This window comes from Lichenostomus cassidix, chromosome 1Ab, assembly GCF_008360975.1.
Source record: "Lichenostomus cassidix isolate B80296 chromosome 1Ab, HeHo_3.0, whole genome shotgun sequence".
NCBI classification, from domain to species: domain Eukaryota; kingdom Metazoa; phylum Chordata; class Aves; order Passeriformes; family Meliphagidae; genus Lichenostomus; species Lichenostomus cassidix.
Genome location: NC_139481.1, coordinates 10,329,471 through 10,342,673, shown reverse-complemented (window position 1 = coordinate 10,342,673; position 13,203 = coordinate 10,329,471). Strand labels below are relative to the sequence as shown.

The 13,203-nt window shown below is 42.9% G+C and overlaps 1 protein-coding gene across 2 annotated transcripts in view; it reads left to right on the top strand.

The window, feature by feature from the left end:
* The first annotated feature begins 4,079 nt into the window (after positions 1 to 4,079).
* The window catches only part of ATXN10 (ataxin 10), a 105,731-nt gene continuing 96,607 nt past the window's right edge, over positions 4,080 to 13,203 (top strand). The window contains exons 1-3 of one of the 2 annotated variants that reach the window (XM_085049744.1): positions 4,080 to 4,215; positions 10,392 to 10,583; positions 11,981 to 12,063. In XM_085049744.1, coding sequence (XP_084905870.1) covers positions 4,136 to 4,215; positions 10,392 to 10,583; positions 11,981 to 12,063 — 355 coding nt within the window. In that variant the 5' untranslated portion in view covers positions 4,080 to 4,135. The other variant, XM_085049743.1, reaches the window with a different exon arrangement.

Below are 13,203 nucleotides of genomic sequence, written 5' to 3'. Positions count from 1 at the left end.
ACCCAAAATAGGAGATACTCTGAGTCACTACATGGGTCTTTCTTTTTCTTCATTCTTTTAGGCCTTGAATTTTCCCTGCAGCAAATTTCTCAGCATTGACAAGGTACACCAATGCTGATAAATGTGAACGCTGCAGAGTAATGTGGGATTCCCTGTGGGCATTTCCCTTTGCTCATCCATTCATAAGGGGCCAGGCTTGACACACCTGTTCCGGAAGACTATGTAACTGGTGAATTCCTCGAAAATATTCAAGCACATGCCTTTTTACTCTCTGAGAGCAACCAGGTGGTGAGGAGCTTTTCAGTTATTTCTGCTCCTTAGTAAGGATATTTATTTGTATTTTCTGGGAATGAGATACAATTTCAGAGAGTATTCCCATCTCTCCAATAGCATCTTTGTATGACATCTGAAGGAGCCAGGCTGGACTCCAGGATTAGCAGATGAATAACATTTCCCAAGCAACAGAAGGCAGATAGCATTTCCAGGACTGTACACAGGATTTTGGAAGAGTTTGCTCACAGATGCTAACCAGTGGCTGCCACAGTCCCCAAAAGGTAAGTTTTCCATGTGGAGCTCTGCAAATATGGAGCAACCCCAGCAGGTTTCATGTGCATGTGGAGAGTGACTCCACACTGCAAAAACAATGAGTGCTCAAACTTCCTGTCCTGTGCCACAGAGTGACTCGACGGAAGCACAAAAGCCTCGTGAGCTCAGCAGAGAGCACAGAGATGATTTATGTGCACTGACTTAATATCAGCTTTTTGGATGCTCAGTTGTCTAGGCTGCTGATGTCCAGAAAAGCTGTTGCTGCAATGAAAACACAGGAAAAGCCAAGATTTTCACACGAGAGATGAGGTCGGATTGTATTTGTATAAGTCTACATTAAATGGCACAACTGCCAAATCTAGCACTGCTTGTGGGAGCATTTTCACTCTGAATTCTAGGACTTAAAGTAACACTGGATAGTGCAAAAGGTCACAAGAGGAGACTAGTAACTGCACACTCACCTTCACAGTCCTCAAGAATCCTTCTTTACCACAAAACCTTAAACAAGATGCTTAGAACTTATTTCAGATTTGTTGTCTCTATGCAGCCTTTCTGCAAGTTCATTGCTTACTGCCACATTCCCCACATCCATATATTTTCCTTTAGTCTCATTACGGGTGTCAAGGGCAGCCTGCCTGGCGGAGAGAGATGTCTCCTTCCCTGCTTTGTGCATGGCCTGGAGCATCCCTGTCCTTTCCTAAAGAAATTAAACTGTGGTAACCAATTTTTTTACGTGCAGCAGTGTTAAACTATATATTACTGCCAATCATAGAGTCATGGAGTAGTTTGAGTTGGAAGGGACCTTAAAGAGCATCTCATTCCACCCTCCTGCCATGGGCAGGGGCACCTTTCACTAGAACAGGTTGCTCCAAGCAGTGTCCAACCTGACCTTGAACACTTCCAGGGCTGGGGCAACATCTGACACTCGAGAGGAGGAAAAATCAGTGAAATTTTAAAGGTTTCGTTTTATCCAAATTTGTGTTAACTCTGTAATAGAGAGATTCTCTATCCATGAGAATAAATTTCTAAACAGAAGGAGGCCTCTCCCTGGCACTTCATAGCATGGGAAAAACTGCAGGACGATGCAAGTTAACATCCACAAAACCCCCTTGAATTCAGCACCATCCCTCTTACAATTCAGCTGCATTTCCTGCTGTACCAGACAAAATCCTGTCTTTAAATTCTACATAATACACATCCACTGGTACATGAATGAGGTGAAATTCATGTACCATGAAATTCCCCAGGCTACCAGGAAACTAGGCTTTGGGTACTAGATATCCTAGGCAGCATCTCTTTGATGCAGCTGAACAGGGCAAGGATAGTGTTCTTCCACATGATTGTGCAGTTGGCTGTCATGATGAGGATAATGCTGATTCGGAAAAAACACTCCATGCAAATGTGGCATAAAACCTTTGTGAAGGGCAGATGACAGGTACAAAATTCCTTATTGCCTCTGGAAACTGGACTGCATCTATCTAACAAACGAGGCAAGAGTCCCTGCAGTGACTCTGAGCCTCACAGCTGTGCAGCCGACAGCATTTCATCTGCATTTGCTTCTTGGAAGACGTCATTTGTTTCCAGGACAAAATGCAAGGGCTTTGAACATCTCCTCCAAGGCCTTGCAGGCTTTTTTTTCCAGATGGAGGGATTTCTTTCTTATGAAGAATTAAATTTAATCATGGTATTACATAACAAACAAGTGACACATAAATCTCAACATCAAATGTAACTGCTCTTTTATGGCCTTCAAACACATGTGTAACATCTCACCTGAAGCCAAATAAATTCCGGAGTTGGCTTCAGATTGCAATAGTTATTCTTGGGCTTGAGACAGTCTGCAGTACCCATTTCATACTGATTCTGTTTCACTGTTGGTGTTTAAAAAGAAGGTGCTACCTCCTCTCAGATCTGCTCTTCTTCATCTTAATATAGATGTTCAGAATTCCTTGGCAACGTACTGTAATTTGCCCAATGTAAGCAGGAAACTGAGGGCTGGCATGACGGCAGGGTGTGCTCCACAGATTAGCAACAGAGGCTCATCAAAAGCATTTTTCCAAGTGCAACAATCAATTTCACTAGATCCTAATAAATACTAGATCAAAAATAAAAGCTTTTGGTCTACAGCTTCAAAGCTGTGTGGCCCAAGTCACACTTAATATAACACAGGCCCAAAATAAGAGTCATAAAACTAGTATTTATGCCGGAAATATATAAAATATTTATGCTGCAGGATTTGCTTCTTTACTGCAAAGCAACTTTGTCTTGAGCTCAAATTTTATTTTCTGATCTAAACTGCCCCCAATAAAAAAGGGCATGGTCAGTATCCATGTTGTGATTGGAACATGTGGCACTCTCAGCATTTGAGAGAGGAGGGATTCAATGTCTTTGACCTGCTTTGCCTCCTGCAGAGTCAGCATTTGCTGGAATGGGGCAATTGTCTTCCAGAGTTTTAGCTGAGAAAGATCCTTCTCTGTTTCCAGCTTCAAAGACTGTTGCCTCAATAGAATGGTCTACCTCTTAATTTGATGGAGAGTTCTTAAAAATAAGTTCTGCATAATTTTATTTTCAGATGTTGGTGCTAGGTGGATTGTTTCCCTTCTTGTTGTTCCCTAAAGCTGTGCTAAGAAAAATAAATGTTATTTAGACTCTAAACTCTCTGGGAGAAAAGCTACATCTTTAAGGGGGTCTGCCTCTTGCTCACAGAACTAGGCAGATCAGATGAGTGAGTAATCTGGAAAAATTCCTCCAGTTAAAATTGCTGTAAGAATTGGCTAGATGGTTGCACTCTAAGTGTCCCTGTGAGGGTGGAGAGGCCCTGGCACAGAGTGCCCACAGAAGCTGTGGCTGCGCCTGGATCCTGGCAGTGTCCAAGGCCAGGCTGGACAGGGCTTGGAGCAGCCTGGGATAGTGGAAGGTGTCCCTGCCATGGCAGGGGTGGCACGGGATGGGCATTAAGATCCTTCCAACCCAAACCACCCTGTGTTTCGATGATGATTCTCTAATAAGTAGACCACAATTTGTCTTTTTATCTGTGGCAAGTTAACTTTTCATGCATGCTTAGAAAATGCTGAACGGTATTTTCAGAAAGTAAATATTAAATATGTAACAATTAAAAAAATTTTTTTTAACCTAAAGTAAAGTAGGATTTAATTCACAGAATCACAGAAGGGCTGGGAGGGACCTTAGCGACCATCTAGTTCCACCCTCCTGCCACAGGCAGGGAGACTTTAATATAATTAAGACATTAAACAAGAAATTATCCCAGCAATTTAAGTATTTTTGTGTGTATTTAGTATTCGTTTTGTTTCGAGGCGGGTATCTCCGAGAGCACACGGGCCGAGGTGTGGGGCGCGCAGCAGCTGCGTGAGGGGAGCCGGCACGGCGGTGAGCTTCCTACGGGGAAACGGAGGGGGGAAGAAAAACCCAGGGAACGGGAAGGGACCGGCAGGGAAAGCAAGGCAAAAGCAGCCGGTGGAGCAGCCTGAGGGAGCGGCCATTTCGCCGGCAGCCCTGCGCGGCCCCTCCCGCTCGGCGGGCGGCACCGCCGCCATTTCCGCGCGAAGGGGCGGAGCGGGCCGGGCGGGCGATGGCGGCGGCGGCGCTGCCCGCGGCCCGCCTGGAGAGCGTGCGGGCGCTGGTGGCTCTGTTCCGGGAGGCGCAGCCCAGGTAGCGGGGAGAAGGGAGTGGCGGTGCCGGCGGATGTCGGGCAGGGCTCGCCCCGACTCCCAGCGCGGTCCTGCCCCTCGTGGAGTCGGCTGCGGGCCGGGAATGGGGCTCAGTACCCGCAGAGCGGTGTGGATAAAGTCTCTGCAGGGAAGCTTCTGCCTGCCCGGCTTTCTGCCGGTGCTGTGCGTGTCGGGGTGAGCTGCCCCTTCTGCCCTGCTCCAGGGGCTCCATGAGGAGCTGCAGCGTGCTCTGTCTTTACACCTGCAGCATGGAGGAAAGGTGTTTGTCTCTTTGGCGTGAACGGCATGAATATTCTAGAGATGCAGAACGGCTTGAGTTGGAGGCTCCTCCCAAAGCTCATCTCATCCCACCTTTGCCGTGGGTAGGGACACCTTCCGCTATCCCAGGCTGCTTCAAGCCCCATCCAGCCTGGCCTTGGGACACTGCCAGGGATCCAGGGGCAGCCAGAGCTTCTCTGGACACGCTGTGCTAGGGCCTCACCATCCTCACAGGGAAAAATTTCTTCCTGACATCCAATCTAAACGTACTCTATGTCAGGCTGAAGCTGTTCCCCCTTGTTCTGTCACTTCAGGCCCTTGTAAATAATCTCCATCTTCTTTGTAGGCTCCCTTCACATACTGGAAGGTAACAATTAGGTCAGCCCAAGCTTCTCTTCTCCAGGCTGAACAATCCCAAGTCTCCCAGACTTTTGTCACAGCAAAAGTGCTTCATTCCTATGATCAGCTTGGTGCCTTCTCTGAATTGTCTCCAGCAGCTCCATGTCCTTCCTATGTTGGTCCCCAGGGCTGGAGGCAGTTCTGCAGGAGGGTGTCAGCAGATGAGAGGGGCGGAATTCCCCCTCCCCTGCTGCCCATGCTGGGGGCTCAGCCCAGCACAGGGGATGTTCTGGTTCCCAGTGCACACAGCCAGGGCAGGGCCAGCCCTCACCCACCAGCACTCCAAGTCCTTCTCCCAGGGCTGCTCCAGCTGCTCATCCCCAGCCTGGACTGATCCCAGGGATTGTCCTGACCCAGCTGCAGCACCAGCACTTGTTGAACCTCATGGGATTCCCATGGGCCACTTAGGGGCTTGTGATGCCTTTAGGGCTGGCAGATCAGGTGGGGTGTAGCTGTGGGAGTAACCATTTGAGGGCAGAAAGCCACAGAAGCTCTGCAGGGTGTCCAGAAGTGGGTAGGATGTGCCCATGTGAGGCCCTGGTGGACAACAGTCTCATTCCCATGTGAGGCCAAAGCTTTGGCATGAGGGTGGTGGCTGTGGGCCTGGGGGACAGAGGGCATGAACTGTGTGGCAGGATGAGCTGCACTGGCTTCACTGGGAGAAAAGGTTGGATGCCCCTCAGTGGGTTTAAGATAAGTAAAAACAGAATGGGGCTACTGTAGAAACAGAGGATATGATGGAGCATTGCAGTGCTTGTAAGGTCAGGGAGACCTCTGCAATACCACACAGCACTGTTGGCTTTGGCAGAGGCTGGGCTTGCAGAGGTTCAGCTGGGAGACTGGGGTTAGAGGAATGGGTTTTGTTCTTCCTGGAAGGAGGGAGGAGGCACAGCTCAGTGGAAACCTTGTGCTCACTCCTAGCAGTAGTTGTAATAAGGTCTTGACACCTGAGAATGAAGAAATCAGACTTTAGCTTGGCATAAAGTTGTGCTGGTGTTTTGTTTTGACTGTTTAAATTCCCAGTATGATTTTGTTGCTGGAATCCACATTTAAAAGTCGGGGGAGGGAGGAAGATGTACTTAAAATATTTTTTGTGATCTCTCTGGGTGCAGGAGACCCAGGAGACCTTCTGGTGTTCATCTCAATGTGTCTGGAAAGAAGGGAGGACCTGTACAAATTTTAGGCTTACAGGCTGATGCTTTCTCTGCCTTGGTCCCCAAAACCTCTGCCACTGTGTTTGAAAGGAGTAGATATTCCCCAAAACAGCTAAGTTTTGTGGGTACAGGTGAGCTGGAAGAGAGATGCTGTAATTGCCCTTCCAGAAACACAAAGCTGTAGTGTTACCTTACATCCCATAGGATGTGGCAGAATGGGCCTAGGAGCAACTCTGGCAAAAAATTTTCCAACTGTGGCAAATCCTGTTGTTGGTGCTATTGAACCATAAAGAACAACCCAATAGATGTTTTCTGTTTGAAGTTGTGATATTTAGTGACAATTCTTTTGTTACTACAGGACTGTTCGCTGTTTGTGGAAACAAAATAAATTGAAATGTGAGTTCTAGTGTTCTGTATCCCAAAGGGAAATAAAGTGAGGCAATAATGCCCCTACTGTGAGACCATAGTGTGGAATTTGGGACAGTTGAATTTGGCTGTGTGATTTACTTGAGGCTTCCAATGCTTTTAGTTGAAGTCTTTATGCTTCCTTTACTAAGCTGCAAAAAGAAAAATGGCTTTATTCTGTTAATGGGAATATTGTGAGGATAAGTAATTTAAAAGCTTTTTAGGGACTCTCCTTACAGGAATATAGTTGTGCAAATACCTAAAACTTAGAGTGGAAATACAGAATTGTGAATCTGTTCGTTGTCTGCATAGTTCCAGACTAATCTAATGGTTTTTTGGAGCGCTGGTGTTTTGAACAGGGTTTCGTTACTGTTTTTAACTCTACCATGCTAGAGTGGTTATCTTTCAGAGTTTCTGTTTTTAGGAATCAAACAGGTCTTTCAAGGAGTGACAGTAATCCTCCTTTTGGCATGGGTACTGGAATTCTGACTCTTTGTTTTGACTTAACAAGAAATTGTGCATGTCTTCCTTGTCTAAGAGCTGGGCTGCTGTAGCCTGTGCTTCTGCTTCCTTTTGTATTCTTGCAGAACTTGATGAGGAAATCAAGGACAGCTAGCAGTAGCAAATTGTGGAGCTGCTGTGTTAGGCAACCAGACATAGGAAACAGAAGTTTGTGGAATATCCACGAAGCAGTTCGGGTGGATTTCAAGGCCTTTTTACAAGACAAGATAGGATTTTAATCTAAAATCTGCTTAGCAGGCTCTTTGGCAGTTTTATGAATCAAAAATTATGGAAAAGATTATGGAAGAAAAATATTTTCTATTTCAAAAATACATTTTAAATATTTGTAGCTGCTGCTTTTGTCTGTATATGAATCTTCATTGTACTGCTGGAAAAAGATTATTTTTTAAAAACTGATTTCAAGCATTGCTGTGGAACAGTTACCTGAAGTCAATCTTGGCTGGTTTTTTAATATCAGTGAAACATTTTCTGCCCCTCTTGATAATTTGACGATTTTTTTACTCAGAAGGACGGTTTTCATTAAAATTCCTTTGTACTACACACTCAAATTGCATTGCTGTTTAAATGCTTAAATACAAGAGTCTTGTGAATATTCTCAGAGCAGAATCCTTTATCAAACAACATTTAAGTCAGTCCTTGTTCATCTGAAATATCTTTTGCTTGCTCACTTTAAGATTCGATTTCTGCCTGGAATGATCTGGCTTGAGCAGTCTGGATTTTCTTTCATAGTGTTCAAGAGACAGATTTGGAATTCTGTCTCTGCTCAATGATATGCAAAAAATCCACATCTCTTTCCACATTCACAGTGAGGATAGACACTTCCTTGTGTACCCCACACTTTCTCCATTAGGACACACAAGGTTTTCATCTTTGTATTTTCCGGGAAATGTCTACACTCTTGGATTGGTTTTTTTTTTTTTTTTTACTTTAAATTTAATTTTAATAAAAAACTGTCACATTAGCCCAGCATGCTTGTGATCCAGTGTCTGACTAAAAGTTCTGTTCTGCTGCATGGCTCTGCCAGGAAAGTGGATCTCTTCCAGCACAAGAATAACTGTAAGGTGTCCTTTTACCCATGGAGTCACAAAAATGAGCACAAAAGTTCTTGTGGCTTCTTTCATTTCTCATTTCCCAATTTAAATGAGTGAACATTGTACAATAGTATGTCTTGCACTGACCACTGGTTTCTGTATTTTGCAGTTGGGTCAGGAAATGACCAGTTTCATGGGGTAATCCAACACAAGGCTGATATGAAGGAAAATGCAGGGGACTGAGCGGTCCCATTTTAGAGTAATGTCAGCATTTAAGAGCTCAGAACAGCTAATGCTTCTGCTCAACAGAGAAAGCCTTCTTGGCTGGGGGCTGCTTTTACCAGACTGTAGCTCTTCTGACATTTAGAAAGACTTGTCTCTGGTGCATTTCCCACGGGGACTGTGGTACATCAGCCACTGAGTCTTCTTTTGGCACATCATGAAGTGGTAGGAGCTGCACTGCTTCTTGTAAGTTGAAGCTTCAAATTCCATGAATATATTTTCTTCGGTATGAAACCAAAACCAAATTCCAAACTGTCTTTCTGGTTATGTAAGCACCACTGTTTTCTTTATGACTGAGGGCCAGCTCTGCTTTTGGTCTTTGTTTTTTGTGCCAGTTTGGTATTTTCCCTTCAGTATTACACCACTGTAAAATGTAGCTTCTTCCCCATAATTCTCAGTGATGCAATGGTGGGTTTTTTAATGTTTCGGTGTAGATGGAGAACGTGTAAATGTGTTGGTCTTGATCAGCTTTGAGGTTGCAAAATAAAATACAGACTTCCTGTGGATCTGAAACCTAATGTAGTAATTTAATGATATTAGTGTGTGTTGTTGTAGTTCTCACAGCACTGTCCCTTGTTTGTAAGTCTCCTCCATGCCATAACAGACCTCAATACTGGAGGCACTGTGCTGTCAGTAAGATGTAGCCCAGCGTGAAAGTGTCACTATTGGAGCAACAAATCTGATAAAGGACTTAGAAAATGTGAATTGTGAGTAAAGACTAAGAGAGTTTTGTTTAGTCTAGGAAAGAAAACATGGCAGGAGCAGAGGGGGGAAATACTGTCTCCAGATGTGTTTAAGGGTATGCTTGGGGATAGGGTGGATTGGCAGTGTTTGGTTAATGTTGAACTCAATGTTAAGGGTCTTTTCTAACCTCAGTGATTCTATGATTTGATCTATGGACATGATCACTTATGAAGGAAAAGGTAGAATTTTCATTGTGCAAATGTATAGTCGAGTGAGCAGCAGAATGCAGATAATACTGTATCATCCAGTAGTGTTTGGCTAAGAGGTTTTTTTACTCCTCCTTTAGGAGTTTTCTGAGTGAACATTTTATTTAATGCTCCTTTACATCTCATCATCTCATCTCATCTCACTTTCTTCTGTTTATCTTGAGTACATGACAAGTCTGTTCAAGGTTCAAGGAGGCTGCATCTGTGTTTCCTTTTCCTGACCCTGGTCAGAAGTATTGGATGAGCAAATTTACTGAACTTCCCTGTAGCAATGCCATAAACACTCTCTGGTGGGACTTCTCTCCACCAGCATGTATCAGAATTGAGTTAGCAACATTTGTTATGTGTTGCCCTCATCTCTTTTGTGACATTAAATCAGGGCAGAGCGTACAGGAATAGCTGTAGTTTGGAAATGTTGTGCCTCTCTGTGTGACAGATCCTCTTTAGATGTGTGTCAGTTCTGGGGAGGCTGGTGAATCTTCGCGGAGCAGCAGCATCAGCTGTCATCTGTTCATACAGATTTCTGCATATGTTTATGGTTTGGTAGTGCTGTTTGCCTTGGTCTGGGTGCTCCAGGAAGTGGCCTGGTACTTCTTGCGTTGGGTGGCTGTCTGCTGAGGTGGACAGAATTGGCTTTTTCCCTTGACTTTAATTCACACACTTCAGAATGATGTTTATGCAGCCACCAGCTTTCTCCATGACCTCCTTTTGTCTCTCTGAGGAAATCTGCAGCAGGCTGAAGCTTCTGATAATTTATTCTTCTGAAACATCTAATGCTGGACACCTAAACTATGTTCATTAACTAAAGCAATCCCTTTAAAGCAACATGCGGTGTCATGCATAAACATGCCATCTATATGCATTAGGGAGAATTTTTTTTCCTTTTCATTAAAATTCCAAGGAGCTGTTGAAAAGTCATGAGGAATACTAAGGCAACACAACTCTCCTACAGCCCCTTTTCTGAAAAGGCTGGTGGGAGGATTGTGTGATGTATTTCATTCTTCCTGCTTGAAAGACTGTGAGTAGTTAAATACACTGAATAGTTAAAGATTGCTGCAGAAACATCTTTGGGTTTATAATAATAAGTGTCGGCGTCAGGCTTTTTGGTAGCTGTGCATTTTTATTTTTTATTCACCACAAATTTATGTATTTCAGAGAAACAGCAAAAGAAAGTGTATTTCGGGATGTCCTGGAAATCCTGACGAGCGCCTCAAGTGCCATTGAGCAGAGCTGTAAGGACTCCTGTGGACTGGCAGATCTGGACACCTGCCTGCTGCTTGTAGCAGAGTGCTTCAGATGTCTGAGGAATGCTTGCATTGAGTGTGCCAAGAATCAACATCTCATGAGGTACAGTTATTATCCATTTTAGCCCATACCAAAATACCACCCTCTGATGTTTGTGTAGTTTTATAAAAGAGATTCTTATTTTACACTGCTGTGTTAGTTGATTTATTAACTGGTACTTCCTGCTTGATGCAATCACTTGAATTCAAATATGCAAGAAACAAAAATAGCTGACCTATATGTAGGTCAGTTTGGGCCCTGCTCAGTAATAGAACAAAGCATTTGGGTCCATAATATGAGTTGATTATGCAAATTATATAAGCCTGTTGGAAGCCTGATTGTAGAACTATTCTTTTTTTCTCTTTCTTTTATTTTTTAATAACATAATGAATAAATAAATAGTCTTAATAAACAGTTACAACATTAATATGTCTTTTAAGCTTCATTTAGATCTGTCTGGCTTTCCTGGCAAAGCACAGCATGTAGAACTGTGCATATTAACCCTGATGCATATATACAGGCAAGTTTATATTAATAGATATTAAGTAAGTCTGGCCCTTTAAGTTATTTAGCTTTTCTTTGCCTGTGTCTGTTGCAACACTGAAGGGATCTTGTGATACAACCAGCTGTAGTTAGTGAATACCTAATAGTCTGGTTGATGTTTTTGAAGAACCCAACAAAATAGCAACAAATACTTTCCCTGCCTGGATGCTCCACAAGAACCCCAAACCAACTGACCAAAAAACCCCACAAAGACCTGTTACAAGTTTGTTAGACCAAAGAATTATTTTTGACTACAGTCTTAAAATCGGCTTCTTGGAACTTGTCAAATTTGAATTGTCAATTTTGAAATACCATACAAAATGTAATTGAACAAAATGTAATTTTTTCAATCATTCTGAGAGGCTAGCTGTGATTCCTCCTGACTGGACAAAGGATAAATGATTACTTGGTCTTCTCTGCTTCCCTCTGAGAGTTGTGTATGTTTTCCTTTGAGCTGGCCCTGCTGTGTTTTGGTGGCTCTCACTAATTGCTTTGTTGGCATTGAAAATCCTCTAAGTTTATTGTGAAGATACATGACTTGCATTCTGGATGCTTGACCTCCAGACAAAGGAATGCTTTTACACAAATAAAGCTGTTTAAATTACAGAAATAACTTGCTAATTTTTAATATCTGATAGGAAGAATAGCAAAAAGAGAGGACAGGGTACTTAGCTCTGAAGATTCTGTGCCCAAAATTGTTAAAATGCAGGATGATGCAATAAACCTTTTTGACTTGCTTCTGATGGTAGTAATGTGGCTACTGATGGGCTGGCAGTAACATAGGAGAAACTGATTTTTTCAGAGGTTCTGAAGATGCTAGAGATTTCCTGTTAACTTTGATGAAAAGCCTTTTAAATTTGTTTGAGTGTATTTCATATCAAGTGAATTATTGTGTTTTTTCCCCAATTTAATAATAGAAACTTGGGTCTCATCTCTACATCTGTCGATTTGATCAAGTTGCTTCATGGAATACAAATCAAAGAAGAATTATTACTGATTGGTAAGGCTGTGGATTTTGTTAAATGTATAGCCTGCACTATATTTTCTACATGGGTGCTATGATATCACTTTATTGATGCATTTGTTTTATAAATAAACTTACTTGTTTACTGAATTACAATTAAGAATTGGCCCTCTCTTAGACTGTTTGGAAAAGGTCTCAGCCTTAAGTCTAGTTCAGTTGTGTTTTCACTGAACTGTTCCTTGTAGATTACTAAAGTAAAGATACATGGAAACTCTTTAAAATGAAGCAGGATATTTGGTTTTACAAAAGGAAAATTCTTGCAGTACCTACATTCAAAGTACATTCTGTTGTTTTGTTGTCTATTTGATCTGCACACATAATAAAGAAATGCCTCTTTTTTATTTTGAAATTACTTAAAATAATTTTTCTGACTCCAAGAAGCAGATTTTGGCTGTGATTTTTTAAAAATTATTTTTAATTTTCATTTGTGTACCATGGTTGCTGGCCAGTCAGGATGGTATCTGCCAAGAATTGAGTACTGATTTGAGTAGCATACACATTTCCTTAACAGATGAGTCTTTTCTGTCAATGCAGTGAAGGGAAAATGTGACTGTGTTACCCTTCCTGCCTAGTGGTAGTTGTTGCTACTGATTTCTAGCAGACTCATTTCTCTGGATATGAGGGCATTTTCAGTAATTCCCACAATCTGTGTTTCCCAGTGTGTGCATGTGGAGCTTTTTACATTGGGCTTCAGTTGCGACTGTCTGTGGTTGTAGACAGTAAAGAATGTTTGTTTTCTCATGCTGGTTTTATTTCTTTTCACTCCTGTTCCTTGCATGAGGTTTTTTACTAAGTTTCTGCTGCTGCTTTTCTGTCATTTTGTGAAAGCAGGTGAAACAGCTGTCTTACAGTAACTTACCCTCAAAGACCTTTATGGAGCTGTGAGGGAGCAATGAAGTTCAGAGGACTAGGTTTCCTTTTGCTGCTATGTTTGGCTCAAAATGAAGCCTTTCAGGCACATGAAGGTATTGTCCTTAAGCCAGGGTCACTCCTAGATATGTTGCTGGAATCCTGTTGCCAGGGAGGGGTCAGTGATGCTAGCACAGCCTGTCAGGGTGGGAGGAGCAGAACTAGAAGCCCTGTGGGCAGCAAAAAGAGAGTTTGGTCAGCAGCCAT